General features: G+C 37.5%; 5 protein-coding genes across 5 annotated transcripts; 1 reads left to right on the top strand and 4 right to left on the bottom strand.

The window, feature by feature from the left end:
- Positions 1 to 14: 14 nt before the first annotated feature.
- On the bottom strand, positions 15 to 1,208 carry GCK72_014743 (uncharacterized protein; the record flags this gene model as incomplete). The annotated part of the gene is made up of 7 exons (XM_003108225.2): positions 15 to 122; positions 168 to 287; positions 335 to 384; positions 432 to 537; positions 585 to 643; positions 693 to 1,081; positions 1,126 to 1,208. 7 exons carry the CDS (start codon positions 1,206 to 1,208, stop codon positions 15 to 17), a joined length of 915 nt encoding a protein of 304 aa, XP_003108273.2.
- Positions 1,209 to 7,366: 6,158 nt separating this feature from the next.
- On the top strand, positions 7,367 to 9,228 carry GCK72_014742 (uncharacterized protein; the record flags this gene model as incomplete). Its single annotated transcript, XM_003088812.2, has 3 exons — positions 7,367 to 7,469; positions 8,591 to 8,786; positions 9,063 to 9,228. The coding sequence occupies 3 exons, from the start codon at positions 7,367 to 7,369 to the stop codon at positions 9,226 to 9,228; spliced, it is 465 nt and encodes a 154-aa protein (XP_003088860.2).
- Positions 9,229 to 17,809: 8,581 nt separating this feature from the next.
- GCK72_014741 (uncharacterized protein) lies at positions 17,810 to 19,749 on the bottom strand (the record flags this gene model as incomplete). Its single annotated transcript, XM_053730438.1, has 9 exons — positions 17,810 to 17,942; positions 17,991 to 18,064; positions 18,111 to 18,273; positions 18,328 to 18,419; positions 18,475 to 18,618; positions 18,662 to 18,745; positions 18,814 to 19,557; positions 19,602 to 19,682; positions 19,729 to 19,749. The coding sequence occupies 9 exons, from the start codon at positions 19,747 to 19,749 to the stop codon at positions 17,810 to 17,812; spliced, it is 1,536 nt and encodes a 511-aa protein (XP_053585210.1).
- A 24-nt stretch (positions 19,750 to 19,773) lies between these two features.
- GCK72_014740 (uncharacterized protein) lies at positions 19,774 to 20,905 on the bottom strand (the record flags this gene model as incomplete). The annotated part of the gene is made up of 6 exons (XM_053730437.1): positions 19,774 to 19,821; positions 19,877 to 20,035; positions 20,084 to 20,329; positions 20,406 to 20,493; positions 20,539 to 20,801; positions 20,879 to 20,905. 6 exons carry the CDS (start codon positions 20,903 to 20,905, stop codon positions 19,774 to 19,776), a joined length of 831 nt encoding a protein of 276 aa, XP_053585209.1.
- Positions 20,906 to 24,329: 3,424 nt separating this feature from the next.
- On the bottom strand, positions 24,330 to 26,184 carry GCK72_014739 (uncharacterized protein; the record flags this gene model as incomplete). The annotated part of the gene is made up of 10 exons (XM_053730436.1): positions 24,330 to 24,375; positions 24,423 to 24,496; positions 24,543 to 24,705; positions 24,759 to 24,850; positions 24,898 to 25,095; positions 25,240 to 25,368; positions 25,417 to 25,659; positions 25,711 to 25,798; positions 25,876 to 26,102; positions 26,158 to 26,184. 10 exons carry the CDS (start codon positions 26,182 to 26,184, stop codon positions 24,330 to 24,332), a joined length of 1,287 nt encoding a protein of 428 aa, XP_053585208.1.
- Between the last annotated feature and the right edge of the window lie 1,447 nt (positions 26,185 to 27,631).

Below are 27,631 nucleotides of genomic sequence, written 5' to 3'. Positions count from 1 at the left end.
TAAATAAATACATTTTAATGAAGTGGTGCTCTTTTACAAATGAAAGCTCTCATATCAACTTGAGCAACGTTGTTCCATCGGGTGTCTTCTGTGTTTCTGTCCTCATGTGGGTCAGCAACCAACTGGAAATGGAATGAATAGAGTGTCGAGACTTAAAAGAAACCTACCGAAGTCCACCACTCTTTCTCCATGTTATTTGGTTCACCATCTCCCCAATTGAGGTAGTTGACAGCGGTTCCGTCAGTCCATTGCCATTTGGAATTCTGGTAGATCAATCCGATGAAAACCTGGAATTCGTTTCATTATTTTCATTTTCCATTTCTTCAAAACTTACATCATCATTGTGTCCCTTGTCTTTATTGGTGATTCCAGCTTTAGAAAGTTCTGAAAATCAGTTTTTTAACAATGGTAAAATCAAGATTAAGTCGTACCAACAAGGAATTGATTCTCTGCTTGAGAATGGATAGATGCCAAATCTCCTCCATCAGCTTGGCAAGCACTGCGAGCATCATTGAAATTTGTGAATCGGACAGTACTCTAAATTCAAATTTTTTGTTGAAATGTTTCATAACCCTTTTCCTTGCCTTATAGCAGAAATCAGTCTCATCGTACCAAGTGTATCCAGATGGACAATGACTGGGAACTGAAATTAATGTACACAATGCAGCCATGAAATATCTATTGACACTTACTCGTTACAGTTGGACATGTTGGAGTGACACTTGAAGAGTATGAGCAAATGAATGGAAGTTGAGTTGAGCAGTTAGTAGTGAGCCATTTGGCAGTTCCAGTTTGCAGTTGCATGCATGCAGTTGCTCCTTGTGCACTTGGTTCTCCGACTCGATAGTTTTGGTAATCAAAGTTCGATCCGTCAGTCCAATACCAATTCAATGGATTTGTGACGTCTGGAGCTGTTGTTTTGGCTCCGAGCCATGCCGATCCGTCGAAGTATTTCTGAGCTTGACTCGACACGAAAGCGTTGTCAATTGCATTGTGAATAGAGACAAGATGACCGTTCAAAGTGGCACAAATTGCTTCAGCACTTTGGAAATCTACTCCTGTTCGGAAGAATGTAAAGCATCTGAAAATAGAGAAGTGATGATTGAATTCACAATCGAAATATACCTAGAACTAGATGATTGAAACACTGCTCCAGGTCCACATTGAGCAGAAATCAAAGGTAAAAGAAGAAGAGAAACTAGAAGCATTGGTTGAAACATTGTGTCAAACTGACTGCTGCTGATAATGAGAATCACCGCTTTCTTTTATATCACTCTCTTTTTTCTCCAATTGTGTAGTCTATCAATTTCTATGATCATTTCCTTTTTCACACGGATGTTCAGTGATAACAAATGTGATCAAATTCGTAATTATCTGAAATGTACCCGGGGAATGAACTTTTGGAAAACACGGAAATGTGGTTTGAGACTCTGATATTGTTGGGTATCTGATTTTTGAAATTCGAAACAAGAGTTTATTTGTGACTTCAGGTTTCTTGCTAGTTCTGCAGAGAGTTTCAGATCAAAAAATCTTTTGATGACATTGAAAAATGTGGCTAGAAAATGCTGATAGAGGGTAGATTCACACAATTAGAAAGATGATAAAACATGACACCGTGCACGTAAACAGTCTGCGGGGGTTTAGAAAAACTTTGAGATTTTGTAACCGTCGAGTGTTTCAGAAGCAGATATTTTTTAACCATATAAAAAACTGGGATGCGAAGTCTTCATTCAGGATTTTTCATATGTATTTCTTACAGGTTATCCACTTCAATGGTTCTACTAAAATTCCAGAAATATGTGAACTCTTCTTTGTTCTTGAAGCATCGGAAAAATCATAAATGAAGAAAAATTCAAAGCTATATTGTCCAGAATTCAAACAGGGCCGTTTCAAATGCCACCTCACCCCCTCACAGTCTTCTCCAACAGCATTGTTGTTAATGGCTATCATTTAAAAGTCGTGTTTATTCGAATCCATTTGCTATTCAGTTACCAGCAAAAAACTATTACAAGAGGTCCATTCACGCCCTTGACCTGATTCGATATAGTCAATTGGTTATGTAGGTAATAGGTAATTCAATTGAGTACCCGAACATTTTCAATGGAATAAAAGAAGAAGAAGATGTCATTTCAATTCTTCGTTTTAAGAATTTTCAAGGATTTCCAATATTGTGTCATTTTGAGCTCTTCTTCTCGAAAGTGTTTCAATTCAATGCTTCTTCCCTCCAATTGCGGGAAGAGACAAACAAATAAACAAGAAGAAGAAAATAGAGAGAGAGAATGACCGTTTCAATGCAATATGCACGATTGATAATCCCAAGAGAGAGAGAGAAACAGTTCGTAGTTGTGAAAAGATAGAGATACTGTACTGTAATCAGAGACATCAGAGACACTGGAGTGCGCGAGAGACGTTCAGCTACGCCAAAGTGTTGTACACACAGAAGAGACTGTCGGCGTGTCTGCGTCTATTCTGATTCCAATACTATTTACTCTATGTGGATTTATCGCGCCACGAATGCCAAAAGATGGATTTTTTGAATGAAAATGCGGTGAAGACGCAGAATGTTGAACGGGGAAGGGGAGAGTAACTACGGCTATACTGACCTCATTTATTGCATTCATACCGCAAACCGTGCAATTCTTATTTCCTTTTTTATGATTTTTTATTCTCTTTCTCGTAATAACTGCCATCGGGGATATTAATTAGATAAATTACCTTTTTTATTATTTGTTTATCTTTCTTTTTGTTAGTTTTTCAAATTCTAGATTATCCAGAACCAGCTAACCAATTCCACCTGGAAATTGGGTAAAACTCGTGTCTGTTACTCATAGAGGAAATAATGAATCACATTTTTTTGACTTTTTCACATTTCCCAGAATTTCGAAATGATTCAAATGTTAGTGTTTGACTTTTCAACTTTTCGAAATTCAAACTATTATTTATTCTGGGGCTTCAAACGAGATTCAGAAATTGAGATAGTCGGAACTCCTGGATCACTCCTGGACCACTATAGTGGCTACCGTATCCTCATTTTACAATAGAGCGAACATTCATCTCCTACGAACTATCAATAATTCTTCCTCCTTTTGTCCCCTTTGTCCCTCATTTACTACTACTTTTCGACTCTAAATTAGTTGTTTCGGAGAGAATGAAGAAGTGCATACCAGCAACAACAACACCAAAGGAAAACGACATTTTCTGAGGAGAGAGGGCGTCGTTTTCCGTCGTCTCAAGGGTATTCAGTGTCACCACTTCAGATCCTGATTCCTCTTCTTTTTCCTTTTGTTTTTGGTGACGTCTTCTGCTGGAAGACGTGCCAGAACGTTCCGCTTCTCCTTCTTCATTCCCATCATTATCTCTTTTTCTTGCTTCTTCTCGATTTGTTTTGTTTTTATGAGCGGGAACTCCGTGGGAGTTTGACAAGACAAGACTGTGCAAACAGGACGTTCACCACACCACTTACGGCCAAACAATCCCTCTCGTTGTGCCCCTCAATTTTCCCATTGTCGGCTCCTTGCCATCCACAAATTGACTTGTCATTCCAACTAGCTTTTCGGAAGGGAAAATGGAAAAAAAAAACTCTTCTGGTTTTTTTTTTGGAAAAATGTTAGTTGGAGCATACAAGAGCCGTTTTCAACTTACTGCAAGCTCGCGAGTTAAACTTTTTATGAATCCATACTCTCTATCAGAAATTTTGAGACCTACCAGCGTGATAATGTGGCCACAACTTGCTCCACAAAAATATTCTTTAACTGTGTGCAATGGAAACCTTGAATGGGTCAAAGTTCACATCAGAATCATTTTTTGAACTCAGTTTATAAGCTTGTCGAAAGAATAACAACTGAAAATCCCAAGAGAAACGCTAGTTCTTTTTTCTTATTTATATTTTAACGAGAACTTTCATGATTCGTTATTATCATCTTTAACGAGCTTCTGGGGAATATCAGCAACTCGTTTTGTAGAAAATATATAACAATTTCTTGATATGCGGGAAGAGACAAACACCAAGCTTTGGAACATTCAACTGCCAAAATGATTCATTAGATCAACATCAATGAATCAATAGAGCAAGTTTGCGCTGGTCATCTGTGCATTTAGCAGCGGTAACTACCGTATCCTTTCGTCTGTTCTGACCACTCTTTCTCTTCTGAAAACTCACTTCATTTATATGTTCCATTCATGTTTTTCACTGTTCAATCACTCCAATAATTATCATTTTTATAAATGTCAATAGTTGTATATTTATATTGATATTTATTACTATTACTATTGTCAAACACCCACAAATACCTCTCCTTCTTTCACTCTTTTCATTCTCATTCGTCCATTTAAAGCCCTCTCTCCGAATGCTTCTTGCCAACAACCACAGTCAAAATGGGCAACGTTCCAAACACCTGAATGGGCGTCACGCATATCATTTTAATGCGCGCCCGCACTATTTGCGTTGAAGACGAATCCATTAGTCGTCATTCGATTCCTGTTCCTTTTTTCTCACTTTTCGAACTTCAATCCGTCTCAATATGTTTCTATTTTGGAAATTAAGATGTCACAACAAAAAAAATTTAAGAAAAAATAGCTTCTCGAAATTACGAGCCCTGAAATTCAATTTGAACAGTTCAAACGATCCCCGAGACAGCAGGGCGCCGTTAATGTCAACGATTTGAATAAATGAATCAGGTCATCATATCACTCCGGTTCCACTTCAAATTCATTTCTAATCAAATTATATTTTCTTCTCGACCTGTTCCTCTCTTCCATTTCTTCGTTTCTTTTTGTCAAAACACTTGTTTATAACCTTTCGAGAGCTCGTAAAGCAGAGGATACGCTCGATTTTATTGCGATCGAGAGAGGATACTTTTTGTGTTTTGCTATCGGATACTAGTAAAATATCTCTGTTGGAAAGGTCATTTTCTCACCCAATTTGTCTTTTCCTTTTTCTCAGTTTTACCTTTTTTCAATCTCCGATCGTCTTTCACCTCTTTTCACTCATTTGTCTTGTCTCTTTACAATATTATTATATTTATTCAAATTGTTGTTTATCCGTACAAGAAAAGTATTGAGGGATAGGGGTGAGATCGGCGCGAAAGTTTTCGATTTGTTCCATTTATTCGTTTATTTTCACTTTCGCCATCATCATTTGACTATCGACTGTATGATTAGAATTGAATACATAATTTTATGAGAATCTCAAGCCTGATTTTCTTGTCCGCTTAAATGTTACTTCCAAGAAAGCTTTCTTGGAAGATCAGCAAGGATCTCGTCAGATTGTTTTTCATGATGGCTACTGTAGTTCTGAAAGTACGTAGAAACGCTCAATTTAACGTCGAGTTGCACACATTTTTTCGAAAGCTTTTTTTTTCTTTTTTCGGCTTTTAAAAACTTAAAAACCGCTTTGCAAAAAGGTATCGAGAGACTTTCTAAAAATTTTCTTTCGGAATTTGGGAACCGCAAGTCTATTGAAATGTCCGAGTGCAGTGGGACGAGAGAATCGAAGATTGGCATTTTCACTTCAAAAAAGACAGAAAAAACGATATTTTCCTGCCCGCGCCATAAATTAAGTTCCACCCGTCAACTTCGATTTATTGTCTGCTAAGGACGAGATAAGCGTTCATCTCGAGAAACTACGCCCTTCTACGCTCACGGCGACGATGATGGTGATGACAGAAAGAAGCAAAAAGCAAGAAAAAAGAAATGAAGACGTCGGTCGACTGTGTTGAAAAAAAGAGAAAGAGAAGCTGATAGAGAACCGATAACAAGTTGTGTGTATGTGTCTTTCTCCCCACTCCTTATCTTCTCATTAGACACGCTCGAAGTGTATGTATTGCCTCCGACGAATGAGTGTTTCTCCTCTATTGTGTTTCTTCATTTGCATGTGTTCCTCCTTTTTTAATCGGGAAATGAGAACTTGTTTGGAACTTATTTCTTTTGGAATTTAAATAAGAAAAACAAGCAAGACAGCCCGAAATATGCTTGCAATTGTTTCATTTTTAAACTTTTTACTCATAAAACTCAAAGATCAAAGTTTGAGTCTAGTTATTTTTCAGAATTTTTGAAATCTTTTGAATATTCATCGGAACTCCCTCTAGGATTGACCCAAAATTACGAAATCGAAATCTTCTCACCTGATCTTTTTCTTCCATATGCTCTCATTCCGTGTTTCTCCCCTCATGTGTCGCTTTGTTCGGTTTTTTTCGCAAGTTTCGGTACTTTTTTTCTTATGGAGGGTGTCTCACACACTCATAGTCCTGTAGAGATTTCATTTCACTTTTGATGCTATCGTTCCACTACTCTCGCGTAATGTTTACATTTCACACTGACAATTCTCGAAGATACCTTCGTCTTCACTAATTTCTTAACTTGTCACTGTACATTTGGATTAAATTCTCACAGAAAATGCTACGACTTTTTAAAAACAATGGAAGACATTCAAAACCTTTCGAGACTCCAAATGTTTCTATTTTATCAGAGAATCGCCCCTCACCATCTCCATAAATCTTACTCGAGTATCCTCTATATCTGTTTATCCAATCTAAGCTCTCCCGCCTGAAAACTTGCATCTTTGTTACTTTATTCTCACACCGCCCATCTATTTCTGCTCACTACTCACAGCTTTTCCATAATTGGATGCTCCTGACGACCAACACAAAGAGCCGCCCGTCTTGCTTCGTTAGGTGCTCCGAATGACTTGATTACGTCGTCGTCGTCTTCTTCTCCAGAAAAGAAGCAGCTGCTCAGTTTACATCCCCAACTTCTTCTTTTTTTGAAAAAGTACTTTTCCTCAATGAGTTTCGGAGCTTTTCTCCCAATTTCCTTTACGGATTATGTCCTTGAGAAAGGCGGAACCACTGGGAACTTTCTCTCTTCTCATTCTTTTTTTTGCAGTCGGTTGAGTGTCCATCGTACTTTTTTCTCCGTTATCAGTTGTGAAAAACTCGACTCTTTTTTCTTCATTTTCTCATGTGCAGAACGGGAAAAATCTCTTTGATTCCCTCCAAACAAAGAAAGAACGACATGTTTTATTTTTTTGTCAGAATTTGTTTATTGTTTACATTCGTCCGTTTTCTTTCGGCTCGTATCGCTGTCCGAACCAATTTTGTTCTTTTGCAGAAATGCCGAAAAGTAATCTGTTTCGGAGGAAACCATTCATCTCTCTTTTGTCTCGATTCTTTGCTAGCAAATTTGCTCTTTATATTTTTATTCTTGTCCAAAATTATTTTTTTCAGGCTGAATATACTAACTTCACTCCCTCAAACTGCCGTTCATCTATCATCTAGGATAATATTTTATTTTCTAAAAATTAGTGAGTTTTCTTTTCTTTTTCTCTCATGAAAAACGATATTTTTGTTTTTATTTTCAGATTAAAAGAATGAAAAAGCTGAAACGGAGATTGTCGGCAGCATTTCGGCCTGGAAGCAACAACAATGTGAGCATCACAAGCTCTGGAGGCTCTTTTTACGATTCGGAATGTGGTAGGTTGATGAAAAAAGGAGAATATTTGATGATTGATGACGTTGGCAACTTGAACCGTCGCTTATCAGTATGAAATGATTGATTTCTTGAAAAGTAACGCACGTGAAGAATGAAAGGAAAAGAGTATTGAGCATTGATATTATGCAACTAGAAGCTGGCTTTTTTTATTGCACAGTCTCCCAGACTCCGAGTAAGAACTGCAAGGAAATTTTTGATCTACCCTCGTGAAACGAAAAATTTGAGAAATTAGCAGGTCTAAAACGTTATTACTTTAATTTTTAGCGTAAAGCTCAATGTCAGAAGTAAGAAAATTTCAGTTTTAGAATTATTATGAGAGCATTATCCGACCATTCAATCCAAAAAAGTATGGTTTCAGATATTATTTCGAGTCGAAACGGCAATTTTTCATTTTGATTTCGGAAAAATCTACGGGATTTGTTCATTTCTCAAAATTATCCAACGAATGATAGCTCAAATCGTGCTCCGGAGATTTTTACACATTTCTGTAGGACGGTTTTCCAATTTGCTCATTAGTTTTTGAGAAATCGATCAAATTCCGAATTTCTTTCAGTTTTTTGTTATTTTCTCGAAAACTAATGAGCAAATTGGAAAACCGTCCTACAGAAATGTGTAAAAATCTCCGGAGCGCGTTTTGAGCAATCATTCGTTGGATAATTTTGAGAAATGAACAAATCCCGTAGATTTTTCCGAAATCAAAATGAAAAATTGCCGTTTCGACTCGAAATAATATCTGAAACCATAATTTTTTGGATTGAATGGTTGGATAATGCTCTCAGAATAATTCTAAAACTGAAATTTTCTTACTTCTGACATTGAGCTTTACGCTAAAAATTAAAATAATAACGTTTTAGACCTGCTAATTTCTCAAATTTTTCGTTTCACGAGGGTAGATCAAAAATTTCCTTGCAGTTCTTACTCGGAGTCTGGGAGACTGTGTATTGGAAAATACAATATTCGAGTAATTTCAGGGTGAAAAAAACAAACTCAATCTTTGAACTTTATGTTTTTTCTCTCGTTCAAATATTTTTTTACAAAATAGAAAGCTGTCAGATTAACCTCAATCCGTTTTTCACCCCACATCCAACGTTTCTTCTTTTAGAAGCACGGAACAACATTGTCATTGGATACGGTATGATGTCAGCACCGCTTCATGGACGGGCGTGGACACTTTCCGAATCGATGAGCCATTTATCGGATAAAAATGGTGCAATTATGGAGGAATGCGGCGTCGATCCAACGGCATTACTTCGAGTTTCGAGAGGAGGAACAGCTGGAAGACGATATGATACAAATGTGTAAGTGGACTCTCAGCTCTTTCTTATTTCCAGATATACTTGAGTAGTACTAAAAGTTCAATTATGATTCTGTTGGATACAAAGTGTTGTAATATAATATATTTAACCGTAGACATATTTCATACTTATATCAGATTCAATCATGATTGAGTTCTCTGGAAAAAAACGAATTTATGTTTTCAAGTATTGTTATGTTTGTTGCCAATCGAAAATATACATTCACACAGAATCTCTCTCATAGTTGCCTCTATTTTTACGAAATCTTTTTATTTGTAGTAACTACATCAACGGAATGCATGTCCCACCACCACGAACACACAGTCTCTACTATCCACGTGGATACAATTCCCGTCGAAATTCATATTATGGATCCAATGCTTGTAAGTTTTTCTTTTCGAAAACGAACGTCGCACGTCGCACGCAAAGTACATTCTCATTGTGAATGACCTTCCCGAAAAGAATTGTTCATACAAAGAGAAGTCACTCAAAGAGAAAAAAGAAATCTTTGAATTACCGATGACGACGAACGAAAGAATTCCGATGGGACGTCTCTTGATCCGTTCAATGATAAGCTTCTTTCGTCTTGCTCCTCTTTTTTCTTCTTTTAGCCACTCCCTTCTATACTTTTCTGTTTCTCTGTCGGTTTTAATCCCAACAGATTTGAAATGGCTTCATTAGTTTGAACTAATGAGAACATCTGCCTTGTTCTCGATTCGAAAATAACACTCCAGGCGGTTAATTTTTCGATAAATTCGAAATTATTGCACCTGGCCTACTTTCCCAGGTGTCCATCATCGTGATCGTACCGGTTCAAATTCTCTCATATTTTTCTTTCTTTTGTTATTTTTTCGTCTCTCTCTTTTTTCCAGTTGACTTGTCGGTCACAGCTGGATTATATATTCTCATCTTCATCCATTTTATTAGTTTTCGAAACTAAGAATAGATTATATTGAGAGAAAGTTTCAGAAATCGAAGTCAAAAAATTTTATTCACCAATTGTTTTCAATCAAAAACTGAACATTAGACGTAGCAGCAGCTTCATTTCATGCTAATGGAAATTACTTTGCCGGAATGTTCCAATTCTTACAAATTAGTAATTTTGTTGTTCAACGAAGAGAGACGCATTATAATTTTACATCAATTTTGTTAAATTTCGGAAGGAAATTTCTTCTTTTTTTCATTTTTGATATTTCTAACCCACCATTCTACTATAATAAATTTCGAAACATTACTAGTTTCTAGTTGGTCGTGTCTTCTACTTGTCCTTTTTACTCCTCCCGATTAATCACTATTCTCCTCCAATTTTCCTTCTTTTCGTCCTTCCGAACATACAACTGACAATAGCCAGTTAATTGATACCCACGGTTTCCGATTGTCCTTTGTCATTTGCTGGAAAATACTTTATTTTTCCTCATTTCCGTACTTTCAAACTACTTTTTCTGTCTTCTCTTCTCTCTTTTGATTTTGTTGTTTATTTCGTTCACCAGAGCAACAGAAGTCGTGTTGCCAGATGTTGAATGCCCTTCTTTCTTCTCTTTCTCATCACGGAATTTGCCCCCTATTGTTTCACTTTCTCACTCTGCGATCTCTTTTTATTCCGAACTTTTGTCGTCTTCTGATGTTTCCGTGTGTTCACCTTCAAAAACAATCACAAAAACACTGGAAGGTTATGAGAATGTCAAATATTCACTCATTTCCATATAAACCTACTCGGTAGGCGATGTCCTTCCATGCAACATTACGTATGTAAATCTCTTGTGACGTGTCTTTTGAAGGTACACCTGCTCTTTTGCTTTCTTCCAAACGAATTCTAAAATTTCCAAAGAAAAACGAAAAGAATATCCGTTTTCGCAGCTGCTTTGCACGTGTTAACTACAGTTTTATATCCCGCTCGAGACCGCCCGTTTGAACACAATTACCCCAGTTCAATTCGACCATAAATCGAGCTCTTATTTTCTTCTCGAACCTCTACTTTTATTATCAGAATTCACCCAGTTTTCATGAGAATTGAGAAGAAGTTTCTCTCGAGGCGAATGCTCCGAAATTCTTGAATGATACCACAATATGCCTCCATCACATTATATTTCGGCTCAATGTTTCTTTTGTTCGTCATACCGCCGTAAAGCTCATCCATTCCAACCTCAAACTCTTTCTTCTTCACCTTCTGTCTTCTTTTTTTTGCTAAAGCCTTTTCGTTATTTTATTTTGTGTTCTTCATCCCTCTTTGCTCCACGACGAGCCGACTTATCAATCTCAATCCGAAGAAAAAGAAGACCTCTTCGAGTTCGTCCTCCCACACTTTTCGTCCCGCTTCCCATTCATATTCAAATACGCCACTTCCCCTTCTTCGTCTTTCAGACTTGAACTTTTTGATGGAACGATGTGTCAGACTGATTTCAAATCTGCTTAGAGTGCTGCTTTACATGATAAATTCAAGCCTGAAATGTCATGAATATGTATTCCTTCTCGGTTTTTTACTTTTCGAAAAGATATAATTATTTCCTAGAGCTGACAATTATTCGATCAAACAACATTCAGCTGAAAGTGACAGTTTCTTTATCCAAACAGCTTATGGCTTCGGTTTTTGTTGTACAAATCCTTTCCGTTGACGTCCTTCAAACCCCACAGACACACTATAATCAAACGTCTGTGTGTCGCTTGTTTCTCAATGACGTGGCACTTTCCACCTTTCCTTTTTGTCCTTCTATTCCTAAGTACCTCCACTTTTGGTGCACCCTTCCCTACTGGCTCCCTACTTTTCCTTCTTATTCTCTCCCCTTTTCCACACTTCACACAATCTTGCTCTTTCGCTGCATTCGGGCGTCAGAAGACGCGCGGTGCAAATTGTGTTAAGATTCCTTTTCTTCTTCTTCTAGTTGTCCACTCTAATGCTCACCCAAATTTGTATCCTCTTTCTATTCAAAGCACCTCGAATCAGCACAATGCTCATTCTTTTTCTGCTACTAATCGACGGCACTGACGTTCAATATTCATTGAAAGCGTCGTCTTCTTCAGTCGGCGGCAGCAGCAGTCAAAAAAGGTTAGGGATTACGGATGGCAGGTTGTCATCGTCTGTTCGTAGTTGCCGTCCACTCGCTGTCACCGACGTCTTCTTCTTACTTTCCGTCTTCTTCCGTCCAAAAATATTCGTTCTTCGCCCCCGCTCCTTTTCTTGATTAGCCGTCATTTCGTACGCGTATATATCTTTCTGTTTTTCGGTCACTCGATTGGCACAATGAGACAAAAAAAAACGAGCAGAATTTTTCGTAGTATAAAATTAATTAAATTCGACGAAAGAGAAAAAAGGTTTTACGACTTTTTTGAAGATCTAGGCAGACTGTTAGAAATCGTAGGAACACTGAATTCATTCAATCATTTTTCATGGGAAACGGGGCGGCTCGCGGAAATCTGCTCAAAGGTGGAGCAATCTCAATGAAGCACGCATTTCGAATTTATAATTGACATCGTAGAGAAAGCAAAGTGACCGATTTTGCATATGGAATGAATTGGAGGAAACGTTTGAGAGAAAGAGAGATGGAAGAGGTCACTTGTTTCACAACTCTCATCAATTTCTGATTGATGCTCTTGACCCAATGTCATCTCTCTTCTCCGAAATAATCCGTGTCCCCTTTGCCCGTCGGACTGCACCAGTAGCGGCCAGTAACTTTTTATTAGTCTTGTTCGGCGGAGGGCACTATGAGAGAGCGAGATAGAGATAGTTTACACCAGTTCGTTTTTGACTTTTTGCGGCCTCATGGGTGTGAACAGATGTGATGATTCTGGCACACGGATTAATGTAATATCACGAATCACAATAGAAGAGTGATTGGTGGAAAGGAAATCAAACGCCTTCATTTCTCCTGCTGTGCGGGTGACAGAAGGGCATGTTGACGTGGCAGATAGCTCTCTGTGAATGAGAGAGATGAGTTCCTTGTCATACTGCATGACGCCTACTCGGTCCCTCAGGGCGTTTATCATTTCGCTATTCTTCGCCGGGATTTAGTTCTCACGTCCGGTCTTCGAACATTCGAAAGTTTAACAGTCATATTTTTTGAATCTAGAATCGAACCCGAGGTTTAAATATATAGCTTTTTATAAAACTGTGTGACCTCATTTGGTTTTAGAGTGTTCTATTTATTCTAAACGCCTCCGCTTCTTGTATTTCTCTGGATTTTTAGACCTTATTTTTCTATTCATGTTCGTTGGTAATTATTTTCCGCCAACGCCTTATTCCCTTCTCTTCGTTTGTTAGCATTACTATTCAAGTCGCGACGTGGGCATCATGGAAAAACAAAATCGAGAGGAAAAAGCTCTTTCTTTAGAAGAAAAAAGAGCCTGGAAAAAAATCTGGCTGAAAATCTAGAGGTTTTCCGTCTCTTGTTTTCAAGTTCTATATCCAGTTGCTATAGGGAAGCTTGGTTGTCAGTAGAAGTTACAACACTACATCTCTCGGATTAGTTAGGGAATACGGAGAAGCGAGAGAAGTGCTCATAGAAGGGACTGAAGAGGAAAGAGAAAAGAGAGGAGCTCCTCCCTTTTCCTTCCATCGACACTGTGCTCTCCCTCAGTTGTGTGGCTGCTGCTCTTCTCACCCCTGGCTTACACGATGTCGTTGTCTTCTTCTCCTTCTACTCCTTCTTCTTTTCTCTAGTATCGTCTGCGTTGCACGACTCCATCCGGCTCTCTCTCATGTCTGCGTCTCGTTTAATATTCAATGAAGAGAGATATCTCCTCAGCTCTCCGCGCACACGCTATTCATGCTCGAGTTTACTCGTACGAAGATGTAGGCGTCGTGCTCATTGCCTAGGCTCATTAGAAGAACTTATCTAGAAAATGTTGCTGCACTTCTTTTTTCAATTATCTCAATTTTCACATTTAGAAGAACTATGATCTACTGTACTTTTACGCAGGAGTGACTCTTTGCTGCTAATTTTGAAGAAACTTTATTCTTGTTATGATTATAAATGTTAAATTCCAGTACTATTTATCCAAATGATTTCTTTCTTCTCCAAAAAAACTGAAACTCGTCGGAAAAACTACCATAACCTGACATTTAAAAACTCAAGACCAATATTTTGGTCTACTTGTTCAGAGACCCTTGACGTGTTCTTTTCTTTAAAAAATCAAGTGTCCACGTCATTTCGTCTTCTTTTATGTACATTTCGGATAGGTGTCAGCCACTTTGTCTCGAAAGAGAAGTTGGAACTCTCAACTTTCTTCTCCTCAAATTCTGACTCATATAAGGAAGTACCATGCGAATCTATGGATCCATTTCATTTTCAAATTTATCATCAGACATTCATCTCTTCTTTTTCTTGTTGAATCCCGTTTTGAATGGTGTTTTTCTTCTTCATATTTTTTCAAAAAATTAGAAATTCATCGAGACATACATGATAGATTCTTCCCGTTTTCCCCTTACACACCGACTCATTTTTATGCATTCCAAATCTCAGGTTTGCGCTTGTTTCTTCTTGAAAAGGTACCTTCTGTCATTTCTCATCTACTTCGTTTCCGTTCTTTTCTAAATGAATTGAGTGAATTTATCATTCAGCTGTCCATCGTGGCCAAGTGCATGAGCGCATATTCTCCGGCCGATTCGACCGCCGAGGCGCGTCTTTTATCAGGCTCGGACCCCATCTCGGATACTGAAAACCTACTTGATCTCGCCTATGAAGTTGGCTCATCTGATAATACCAGATACGATAGAGAAAGTGAAAATGATGAAGAAGACGTTGGATGGGAAAGGGAGATTTCCAATAAACGAATGTGTAAATCTGCAACATTCCATGACTTTTGTGATGATTCTGAATATTCGAGACGACCAGTGACAACACTTCCAGAAGAAGATTTCGATGAAGAAGAGGAAGATGAGTTTGAAGATGCAAGTGATCGACGGGAGTTAGATGATTACGAAGAAGAAGAGGAAGAAGAAGACGATGAAGATGAGATTGTTGTGGAAGAAGAAGAAGTTGCTCCAGAAGACATTGAAGAACATGAAATATCACATATCCCAAATGGTGTACCTTCCCAAACAACACCATCAGTTGAGGATACTAAAAAAGGGAAAAAGAAAAGAAAAGCAGAAGATGGAATGAGAAAAATGAAGAAGAGTAGTACATTCGCTTCATTTTTAAACATGTTCGTGTCGAGAAGACGTTCCGGAAGAGATTCAGCTTCTGGGAATCGTGATGGTGAAAGGCTAATGTCTCGAAGCACGTGTCTTCTCAGACCCAGTATTTCTTTGTGTAAGTTTTCGAAATCCCCCTACACAATTGGCTCTGCACAATAATATTTTGGTGTGGATTTCCGAAAAATAGTGGAAATTTAATACCAGCTCAAATGTAGATGAGGGAATCTATATGTGACGTAGATTTTTTGAGAAATGGTCAAACAAAAAAGAGATGTACTTTGTGTGACGGCGCGTGCGCTCGCATTCTGAAAATGGGAGCCAATCTGAAAAAGAAATTTACAGCAGTCGTCCAAGAATCGATGATTTTGGGATCTGATGGAGAGAGTGTTGAGGTTTCACCGTGTACTTCTGATCAGACGCCAACTGGTGTGCCTCCAAGGTTTGTATTCAGATTCCGTACGTTTCGAGTGTAATTTATTCCATTTTCAGATACATTGTAAACGTAAAAATGCGTCAGAAGCCAGCAAGAAAGTGGAGTGAGGTACGGTTTGCATACACTTATGTTCTTGATCTGAAATTGGCATGCATCTATTCCATGTTTCTGATTTATTCCTCCCACGACCTGAAACCTGATCTACTTTGGGTCGACAGAAAGAGATGAGCCGGAAATTTAACCGGAAATCTATGAATATACATGACATCACATGCCTATGACACATGAGACTAAATTCAGATTCTGCCTTTCTATTTTCTCTAAAAACTTGTTATTGTTGAAAAAATGGTGTTATTTTTCTAGGAGGAAATCCAAAAAAGGCTTTCACTTCCGGCCGATTTGCGTCTTCCTGTTGCAGTTGTCGACAAATTAAACAGAACACCAACACTAGATCAACCGTTAACACGAAAGAATCGAAGAGCATCACTCAGTGAAATTGGATTCGGAAAACTGGAAACATATGAAAAATTAGAGAAACTCGGAGAGGGTACATATGCTACAGTATTCCGTGGTCGATCAATTCTATCCAACAAGTTTGTGGCATTAAAAGTGAGTTTTGCGATGAGACAAAGAAATTCGAAATTAATTTCCTTTGTCTACCCCTTCCTTTTTTATTACTTGTATAAAGCTATACGAATTCATGTTTTTCAGGAAATTCGATTGGAACAAGAAGAGGGAGCACCGTGTACTGCAATTCGAGAGGTTTCACTTCTGAGAAATTTACGGCATGCGAATGTTGTTACTCTTCATGATATCATACACACAGATCGGTTACTGACACTTGTGAGTTGTTATTCATAATGACTGCTAACTAAAAATCGAAATTTCAGGTATTCGAATATGTAGATCGGGACTTGAAACAATATATGGATTCATGTAACAATGCCATGCAAATGAATAATATTCGTCTCTTCTTATTCCAATTACTACGCGGACTTGCCTATTGTCATCAACGAAGGGTACTTCATCGAGATCTCAAACCACAAAATCTTCTGATAACTGCGAAAGGAGAACTGAAACTTGCGGATTTCGGACTGGCGCGTGCCAAGTCCGTACCGACAAAAACATATTCGAATGAAGTTGTTACATTATGGTATCGACCACCTGATGTGCTACTCGGCTCCACTGATTATTCGACGCATATCGATATGTGGGGAGTTGGATGTATTCTATTCGAAATGATTGCTGGACGAGCTCTTTTCCCTGGAGGAACTCCAACAGAGCAGTTAGGTCTCATTTTCAGGTGAGAGGGTTTTGGGAACATTTCTTTGAGTCTAAATGAACAGTTTTTAGAACACTCGGGTCTCCACGTCCAGATCGTCATCCAACAATTTGTGAGAGGCCGACATTCTACCCTTACGCGAATCGACATTATAATCCGGAACCATTGTGCCGTCAGATTCCTAGAATAGATGCGCACGGTTTCGAGTTATTAATGAAATTCTTACAATATGAAGGAAAGGATCGAGTGTCAGCTGCGGACGCATTGAAGCATCCGTTTTTAAGGACGATATGTGTCAAAGTAAGTGTTTTTCAGTTAATTACACGCAATCATCGTTTTGATTTCAGTGTTGTCATCTACGAGATGAACAATCCGTTCTAGAAGCCGATGGTATTCATATTGAACGCGAACTTCTTGCTTCTGATCATCATCATAATTCACGTCGTCATCATCGTGGAACTCTTGTCAAAGACAAATATCGGATGCATTCAAGTCATCACACTTAGGAACAAATCCATCTTCTTTCCTTTCATAATTTAGAACTCAATTCTTTATTGCCCTTTTCCGTTTCTATCTCTTAATTGTGTTGAATTTTACGGGTTTCTTGTCAACCAATTCCGATTCGTTTTGCCCTTTTCCCCTGAAATGTCCTTCACCTTTCTCGGTCTTTTAATAATTCTGTCAATTATGGCTCATTCATTCCTTTTTTCTAACTTCTCTTCTAATAAGTTGTTGTGTAACATTTTCTTTCCATATCCCGACATCATCTTTCTTCTCAGAATGTTCCCCGTTGTAAGCCACCAGTTATAGAATTGCTATTTCACAATATACCAATCTCATAATCTCAAAAAAATCGTTATTTATTTCCCGTCGACTTCCTAATTGTACACTCTGTGAATAAACCCTGAAGCAATTGTTAAACGAAGAACTCCGAATGCTGGAAATCTAGTTTTGCTAGAGAAGTGTGTTCAATGGAGACTTTTTTCGAAATATAGAAATCAATTATTTATTCAAAAAGTAAATTTAGAGGTAATTATACATGTTATAGCTTTTCATAAACCACAAGGAATCCTTCGAGTAGTGTTGAATCCCTTTATCAGACAGTTTTCACGAGTTTATCGATGTACATCTTCCAGAACATCTAAAATCAACATTGTCAGCTGCCGAACTAAAACGTCTTAAATCTCACATTTTTTAAGTGCAATCATTATGTTTCTATATGATCTGGAATTTGCTAAATCTCTCTTCAACTGTTTCCCATCGATCTGTGTGATTTTCTCTGATAATTCATATTCAATGTTGAACGATTTTCTGAAAATTGAAGTTATTCTCTCTGTAAAATTTCTAATTAAAACTCACATCGTTGTCGCCAAGGCTGCATTCAACACTTGCTCAGTAGTCACTCTTGTCCAAACGAAAGCAGCTGCTCCGTTCTGAAAATCATTCATGAGATATTTTTAGACTTATTTTCCAACTCACCACGACTCCTTCTACGAACAATTTATGCCACAACTTCTCGGATCCAACCAGCCGATACAGTTTCTTTGCATCAATCGGAGACCAGACAGAGAAATTAATAAAGTGACAGTAGCCCTTGATTGGAAGTCGAGCATATGAACTAAGCTCATGCTTGCCTTCAATTCTGAAATTATGGCGTTCCTATTATTGTTCATTTTTCAGATTGAACAAAAAATACCCAATGCTCTCCAGAAGAATATTCAGGGCGTTCTCAGCATCATCAGCCGCTTTTCGATTTACATTCACGAAAGTGAAATCATAATTATCGTTCTGAAAAAATGCATTTATTATTATTATGATTATGATGCGGATGCACTGATCATACCATTGAAAGTTGAACTAGCTCATCCTCGACGACACCCGGCGCCTTCAAGATTGATTGAGATATTTGTTTGGTGGACTTCCACGGTTTTCGCTGACTTCTTCTCGTCTGATTAATGATTGCTTCTTCACGGGCCAAATCTTCAGTCTGAAAAATGGAGAAGACTACATCTCGAATATCAGAAACTTACGTATACAGTTGGAAACATTGTCGAAACGACTTCAGAGAAGATAGTCTCTTCAGAAGAATTCTCATCGACCAGGTTCGAAATTTTCTGTAAAATGCTTATAAGAATTTCGATTTCAGAATATCTCTTGCCATCTTTTTACGACAGATGTGCACCGGGTTCCAGAGCTCGAGCATCGGCTTCTTCGTCTTTATCTGACCATCTTCGTCCACCCAGTTATTTTTTCCAACCGAAACTTCGTCTATAGCCAAAAAGTTCGACTTTTCTTGATTCAATCCATCGGATATCCATTTTCTCGCCTCATCTGATTCTGGTCTCTCTATGAGAAGTGAGACAATCTGTTGAGTCATCAATTTATCTTCGATGATTCTTTGGAATTCGATGTGATTTGTAACCGGAATACGATCAATATCGCAGATGTGATCACCCTTTTCAAGCAACTCTGCACATCGGGAATCGTCCATCAAATCCGAAACCAAAACTCGATTGCTGTATTGGATGACAGTCAAACCGAATACCTTGTCGTTTTTGTCAGTTCTGGTTCTTGTGACTGTGTACGTAAATCCTTCTCTTGTCTTCAAACTCCCGAGCATGTCTCCGTCATCTTTCAGTAGATCTGCGAGCTCACTCTCCGTCTTCTCCTCTCTTTTGACACATATCTCCACGGTGTCACCAGAAGCGTACAAGAGACTATAGAACTCGTTCGGATTATTACATTGACTTCGATTGACAGACAGAACTCGATCACCAACTTGAATCGCACTCTCGCAAAATGAACCATTTTCCAGTCTAACAATATCCAAAGAATCGTTGAGAACCACTCCACAAGTTTTTCCCGGAACAACTTTCACTGTCACTGTCGTAATTCTCGGGATTATCTCAGTGACGTCGGCCGGAACCTGAATAAAAATTGAATTTTAATTTATTATTCATTTCAACTTACATTCGAAATATGGCCTTCCGCCGTATTCATCGTCGTTTCCAAATTGACTCTACTCTCAGAGATTGAAGAACGAACGGAATGCTGGAATCTTTTTTTTTCAAAGAAAATGATCCATTTGTTGACTAACCATAGAAACTGTTGAATTCATTGATGGTTCACTATACGAGCTTTCTCAAGACGATGACTTTTCACTGTGCTCGGTATTGCGAACTCGGACGCTCTGAAAATTGAAAATTGAGATTTTTCTAAAAGTCAAATTCAATCTTTTTACTCACATTATTATCATCATCCAAAAAAGGGTTTTCTGGATTATTCCAGTCTGATGATTCACTGGATTCGGATCTCATCGAAATATCAACAAGAGCGTCTTCTTCTGGAGGGGATTCTCGAGGAGTTTTACGAAGGCTTTCTCCTATTTCATTTTCAGAAGATTGCTGAAAAGTCAAACAAAATAAACATATAACAATTTTTCAAAGTCTAACCAGAGGCACATCATCAAAATCATTCCCAATTGTTCTATCATTTTGTTCTCCGATTTCTTGTCTATCATCTGGAGATGGGTTAGTTTCTTCGGAATCTTCTCTCTCAATATCCATCACCGACACGTTCTCATTTTCTATTATGCCAGTCGGCGGGTTCAATTTCAACATGTGTATTCGTCCTTCTCCAACTACAAGTGTTTGTGTGTAAGTAGAGCTTGTCGAGTCGGTGATTGAACTTATCTTACCCTGAAAAAGAATCTGATTTTGCCTTTCAATTTGCAGATGATTTCTAAATTATCATATATCTATAAACTATACTAACCTTCGATAGAAATACTCCCTTCCGTATAGATTCGAAGAATACCTCGACCTGTGCAGTCCCTCCATGTTCCAAATGAGCCGGGTAATGTCTTAAAGTTTTAGATATTTTTCATGATTTGAGATCAAAAACTTACGTAAAACAATAATCATCTGTGAACCAATCGAAGCATTGAGTCTTGGTATGGTAAGAGTAAAACGCTTTAAAACTAATTTTTATTACTTCTTCCAGCACGTTCTTCGGAATATATTCACTCTCGTCCTTTGGATTTGTGACTATAGACATTGTGGATTTCATCGAATCGAAATCCAACGACTGAACGGAATAAATGCAGAAGAATGGGTCGAATGATTTTATTCCGTATACAATTGCATAATCAGATACGATTTCTTTTGGAGACTGAAAAGAAAGAAAGATAAAATATCATCTATACATTTTTCCCGTGTGAGCTTTCTAATTTTTTAAAACAAACGCACCTTTCTCATTCTCGAATCGTTCAACATTAGAGAAACTATGGTTTTTTGATTTTGAGAACCGGTTTTTCGATAAATTTATAAACCTTTTCACATACAATAAAAATCTAAATTTATTTCAGTAATCCACGCAGAGAAATCCAAGTTTAATCTTGCGCGGTCTCCTACAATCCACAAACGAACCGCACGCAAGACACGTGATGATTTTTTCACGTTTTAATTAAAACCTTTTATTTTTTGATTTGGTGTTTCCACGTTTTCAGCCATGAAGAAATTCATCAAAAATACAGATAATTCTCTTTTCTCAATCGGATGATGCAGAATACGTGAACAGTGGTCAGAAATTAAATTTCTACACAGAAGAATTAATTTTCAGCAAAATTAGTATGAGTACCTGATTGACTAAAAATATTTTCGAAAAAGAGTTAGAGAGAGGGAGAATATGAATACCGTAAACTCTCTAATAGAACGGCCGGTCAGTGCAGTTTCAGCAACAGTTGAATCAGCTGGAGTTTTGCCAGAATGTATGAAAAGTGTGTCTTCTTCATTTGATTGGAGTTTGTATGATTTAGATAAACGTTGATTCAGCAGGACCACTGAATTCATACACTGGAGGGATACGGTGAAATTCTTTTGGAATTTCTTTATAATTTTACCGCAATGAAGAACAAATCGTGATCTTCGAAAGATTCAATTTATTGGACCAGATCATTTATTTCATAAATTGATCATCCATTAAGTCGTTATAAAACATTTCATTGAGATTTTGGCAATTCCTACAAGTGTAGATGAAGAAAAGGGAGAAAGTTACCAAATCGGGTTATAGAGAAGTCAATAAATAACTCAATTTTAGTAGGAAAATGTAATTATTCAACAAAATGAAACGAAAGAAAATTAAGAATTGAAGAGGATCTTGAATCTAGGAAGAAATAAAAGGCAGAATGGGAAAAAACGGGGAATCAGCTGCGCAGACCATTTGTATATAATCTTAAATATAAAAACAAGGTAATGAATTTCAGCAATTCCTAGTTCGATTAGGGATATATTGGGAAGTCCACTTGTTTCTCTTCTTCATATTCCATTAGATATAATGTTGATTTCTTCGCGGAGATATCGGAACAGGAGAATGAGTATGTACAGTACCGGGCAGTAAGATGTACAATTTGCTCTTTTTCAATGAAAATGACCAACTTCGAGAGGGTGTTACAGTATCACTGATTGTCCTACAAAGTAAATTATGTATAAACGTTACAGGACAAGGGTAGAACTGCACTTTTTTAATTGACAACTTTTTTGTACAAGCATTCCCTAGAGAGTTATGGTGATTTTAAGGGGACAGCTCCAAGATAACCCAACTTTACACTGAAATTGGTCGATTTGAGGGAGAAATTACTTTGTCGATATTTAACTCTCTAAGAAGTGTCCATACAGAAAAGTTGCCAACTACAAAAATTATGCTCTACCTTTTTTCTATATGGTAGATACATAATTTACTTTGTGGGACAATCAGTGATACCGTAACACCTTCTTAACGTTGGTCATTTTCAACTAGAAATGCCAAATTGTATATCCTACAGCACGGTACTATAGACTATTGTCACAGTAGATTTTCTTGCAGATAATAATTTTTAAATACATTGTAAGCCATATATCAGTCGTCAATATTCTGAAGATTAAATGTTTCCAATGATTTTAAATTCCGCATACTTCCAATGATTCGATTAGTATTCCATAGTAATTTTCATAAAGCATCGATGGCTTTGAATAGACTTCAATCTGCAAATTTGAACTTTTACAACAGGAGAAAATATACTTGATTTATATTTCAGAGTTGGTCTAAAGTATATAGTAAGAATTTCAATAACATTTTGAATGAGGCCTGAAGAAGATTTGATAGAATATTTATTCGTCAAAAATAGAAAAAAACAGTCAACATCAGAAAAATTGAAGTGTGTGAAGTTGAGAATTAATGCGGTGTGTGGGAGCTTTCTGATAGTCAGAAAACTGATATTACCGGGAGGCATCATAGTCAGGATCAGCTGGTTGAAGCAACTCTATCAGATTCAAAACAGTTTTTAAACTGAATTAAAATGAAATAGAACCACCATCCAAGATCAACGCTATGAGCTAGCGCAGTCAAAAATTGAAGAAATTAGGGAAATTAGGAAAATTGAAGTGTGGGAAGTTGAGAATTAATGCGGTGTGTGGGAGCTTTCTGATAGTCAGAAAACTGAAATTACCGGGAGGCATCATAGTCAGGATCAGCTGGTTGAAGCAACTCTATGGAATTTCGAAATCAAGCTGTGAGTGAGGAAGTGTACATTCTGGTGAGGTTTGTTGTGACTAGATGCGCGATCCGTCCCTATAGAATTCAACCTCATATACTGAGCAATAGGATGCTTGATTCAAATTAGAATAGCGTGGAAGAAAGGTGGGACGAAAACGCAGTGAATATGTGGCTTGAAGGTTGATCGGAGGGCTTTGTAAGCGAGAACTGATTGATAGAGGTGTGCTCATCGACAGATAGAGTTGACCTTGACCTGACCTTGTCCTGGTTTACATTTATTGGGAACATGTCACAGAGGTCGGTCACGTTGAAATGCCTTTCTAAGTATTTGAAAAGGTTATAAGGGGAACACGTTTTTCAAAAGTTGGCAAAAGATAGATCACGATTGTTCAACGTATATATTTGTCTGAACTGTAAACTTGCTGGATAAAATTTTTTAATTTCCAGTAAGAACATCAGATAGCAGTTATCAGAACACATCATTTTAATGAATATCTCGGGCATGGTTTTCCTAGCAGAACTAATTTAAACATCATCGAAAAACGGAATTGTTTAAATGTGTTTGTGAAGTACTTTTTCACATTTATGAGATACTTTTCTGTTGGTTGTGAGATGTCGCTTTTGGGAGGTTAGTCAACTTAGTCATATTAAACAAGTGGCTAGCAGGTATGAATTCCAACGAAAATCGTGTTTTCGAGCAACTAATTTGATGATCCATGAGTCGCATTGTGTCACTTACTATTAGTCACTCTTTGGAACTGGGCTAGAAGAAAGAAAACTTGTACGGAATGCATGAATCTCTGATTTCGGAATGAAAAAAAACGAAAACTTGAATTCGGTATTCGGATTGAATTCGGAACATTTGAAACCCAGAATCTTAAAAAGAGAATAGAAAATCATCTGTAATCCGGAACTCAGAAGCCGGAATAAACATAATCTTTTGAAGCTCTAAATACCATTTCCAACTTTAAGATCATTCATTCAAGTAGTTGTCACTCCATTCTTGCTATAAAGTTACTGAGTTTGTTGATTTCTGATTTCCATAATATCTGAAAATGATTTTTTTGCTGAATGAAGACTGAGAGTCGGATCTCACCTTCTTCAAATCAAGAATGATATCATGGTAGGAGCTGGAAATCATAATATCTCGCTTCAGTTTCTCTCCATTCAAATCTTTGACTCCGGAAGTTGATAACTGTCATCGAATTGCTTGCTAGAATTTAATGATATTGTTTTCGTACAATTAAAAAAAATGCTTACATCGAAGTGGCGAGAACTCCTTGAACAGCTTCTTCGACAGTAATTGGTGTCCAAATGAAGACGTTTGCATTTGCCTGAAAACGGTTAATGAGTTTTTTTAGGGCATATCCCCCAACTCACCATGAAGATCCCGTTGAACCTAGAGTACCAAATCTTTTCAGATCCGATACACTCATTCAAGATCTTGGAATCCTTCGGACTCCGAATTGAGAACGTCAAAACATGTCCAAATCGTTTCATCGGAAGTCGAACGCAGGAGATGAGGTGGTGCTCTCCAATGATACTGAAAAAAAAACAACTTTCTTTTTCTTGCTGAAATTATTTCTTCAAGCTTACCCGATACTTGCAAGGAGATCATCGAGCACTTTCTCGGCAGAGTATGAAGCAGCTCGATTTACATTCACGATTGAAAATTCACACTTTCCGTTCTGAAATGAAAATAGAGAATAGTTCGACCGGGATACCATCACAGTACCATTGCCATTCTTGCTTGTTCTGATCTATCCAATCGGTGGGGAAGCAATATCTTCTGAATCCTACGTCTTCTCTTTCTTTTTCGATACCGTCGTCCTTCTTCCATTTTCCAATTTCCACTCACCTTCGGAACACTTGTGACATCTACGCACATGGATTCGGGAACATCCGGATGCGTCGATTCATTTGTCGTGTGAGCCTGAAAGCTTTCAATAGAAAAATAGAGATTTGGCAACTAACTATTGTAACATCTGGAGATGCAAGCCGAACACTTTGATCTATATCGGAATTTTCTAGATATGTCAAAACGCCCTTTTTCGTGAAATTTTTTCTCTACTCTCACATTGTTATTAATATCCAAATGTTGAATTCCGTGACGTTTCAACTGGATTGAAGCTTCTGCTGAATGGGGTTCCATAGACACATCAGACCGTGGTGGTTCATCTGGATCAACTTTTGTCTCGAGCGTTTCCTGAAAAACGAATTAAAGTGGAACTGTTTCAAATAAACTGTATTCTACCTCTACTTGATCCTTTTCACCAGTTGCCTCAACCATTGTCTCGTCTCTCTCATCTTCAACCATTCCAATATTTTCTTCTTTTTCAACAATATCACTCCGTTCAGTCTCTTCCAGATTCAACAATACGTTATTCGCGACATTTACCAGTGTTGTTGAATTGAATAAGTTTATACGGCCTTCTCCTACAAACAGCCTCCGGGTGATTGTAGATATCATGGATTCGGTTACTGACTGCATTTCTCCCTGAAAGTTCCCGTTTCTTGTTCAAGATTCTTAACTTTTTGAATAACTTACCTTCATTTTGCACACTCCATTCATCAGACGTTCCAAGTTCACGAGGATCTTCACATATCCACCGTGTGTCAATCTTGAGTGATGATGGCTGAAATGCCCAGATATTTTTGATATAACCAAGTTGGAAACTCACAAGAATGCCATTCATCTGAGACCCAATCAAACAAAGTGCTCTTCGTCCAAAATGTGAAGAATGTGCGGCAGCAGAGTTTCAACACGTTCTTCAATGCATCTTCCGGAACCATTCCGGATGGCTCTTTGGGGTTGTTCACATTTGACATGTGGCATTCCATTCCGTCGAAATCCAGCGATTCTATCGAAAACGAGGTGCAAAACCCATCGTATCCCTCGATCCCGTAAACTTTCGCGATTTCCAATAGGCGTTCTCGGGACTGAAAGCGACGAAAATGACGAATATGAAGAAGCTTCATAATATAAACAACTTACCTTTTCTTGATTTAACATTGACATCATTTCATGAGATTGTTTCGTTTTTTTAACAGTGGAGAATTGTGAAATAATTTATATTCCTAAACGGCTGAATACAGTGAAAAGAACTGCAAGAACAAGACAACTATTCCACGTTCTGATGCCGTGTGGAATTAAAAACAAATATTTAGAATTTCTCATTCCTCGACCCCTCACATTCCAAAAAAGACTGCACGAAACGTGAACCCTATTTTTTCACGTTTCAATTTAATTCTTTTATTTTTTGCACAGAAAATTCAGGTTTTCAGGTTTTTCAACACACTCGATTTTTCTTCAATTTCTCGAGAAGCGGAGAAGATCTGTTGTTAAAACAGTCTAAGTTATGAATATAATTGGGAAAAGCTGGAATTTTAAAACAATCATATGTTATTTGTGTAGGTGTGTGTTACAGTATCAATCCCGTCTGTAAAGAAACATGGAAAACATTCCTGTCTCATCCATCCGAAATTAAGATATTTAATTCTCCATAGAATGAACCAGATTCAAAACATTATTTTTGAATGAGGAAAAGGGTTTTCAGAAGTGGAGCAGAACTTTTATAATCAGTTCCAAGGTCTTCTGAAGCTACACTGCGTGGGTTGCTGTTTTGCATATCGAAAAGATAAGTGATGTATCCAACAATCACTATGTTTCTAGAAATTAAAAAAGCTTATGGGAGTGACCTTTCGATAAAAAGAACACAGTACTTATTTTTGTAAACTTCTAATGACTTAAGAGACATTAAAAAAACATTATTAGTCGGTTTCAGGGGAAAACAACTTCAATGACCTGTGTCCCTACAAAAAAAATAATAAAATACAAAAGTTATGTGCTTTTTTTGTTCTGTCCAGCCCATACAATATAAAATTCGTCGGACTATCAGATGACACCGATATACACTGTCAAAGTTGGCCATTTGCCACTGAAAACAGCCAAAGTTGATAACCTGTTGATAACCTACTCGCTTGTAATCTCTTGTAAAAGTCACTGGTTTAAATGAAAAGCTTCTTTATAATTTTAACACATCGTAATTATAATCATTTATTTTTCTAAAGAATCGTGAAATCAAATACAACCGAGTACTGTTAAGAATGTTTTTGGATAAATACAGTATAATGACAATGATTTTATATTAGAGGAATGCTGGTAATATGAGAGTGTACTTTATGCAATTGAGGTTTATGGTCAATAGAACACAGTGAAAATGTAGGAAGAAATCATTTTTATATTAGGTTGATTCATAATTTTCTGCAATTTTCGTTCTTGCCGGTTGTCGTTTTGATTTCTCGGCACAGGAGTTGTTTTTTCGATGTGGTTGTTTTATTGTCTGGCAGACCTACTTAAGTACTTGTTACACTTTCAAAGATTTATTTCTCGTTGATTTTTTCGCAGAGAACGGAGCTTTGATTTACACGCAACTTTTTGCGTTTTTGAAACGTTATTTTGTTTTCAT

The sequence above is a fragment of the Caenorhabditis remanei genome, chromosome IV (genome assembly GCF_010183535.1).
Source record: "Caenorhabditis remanei strain PX506 chromosome IV, whole genome shotgun sequence".
NCBI lineage: Eukaryota > Metazoa > Nematoda > Chromadorea > Rhabditida > Rhabditidae > Caenorhabditis > Caenorhabditis remanei.
The sequence above is the reverse complement of the archived record's forward strand: the minus strand, read 5'-3'. Positions and strand labels throughout refer to the sequence as shown.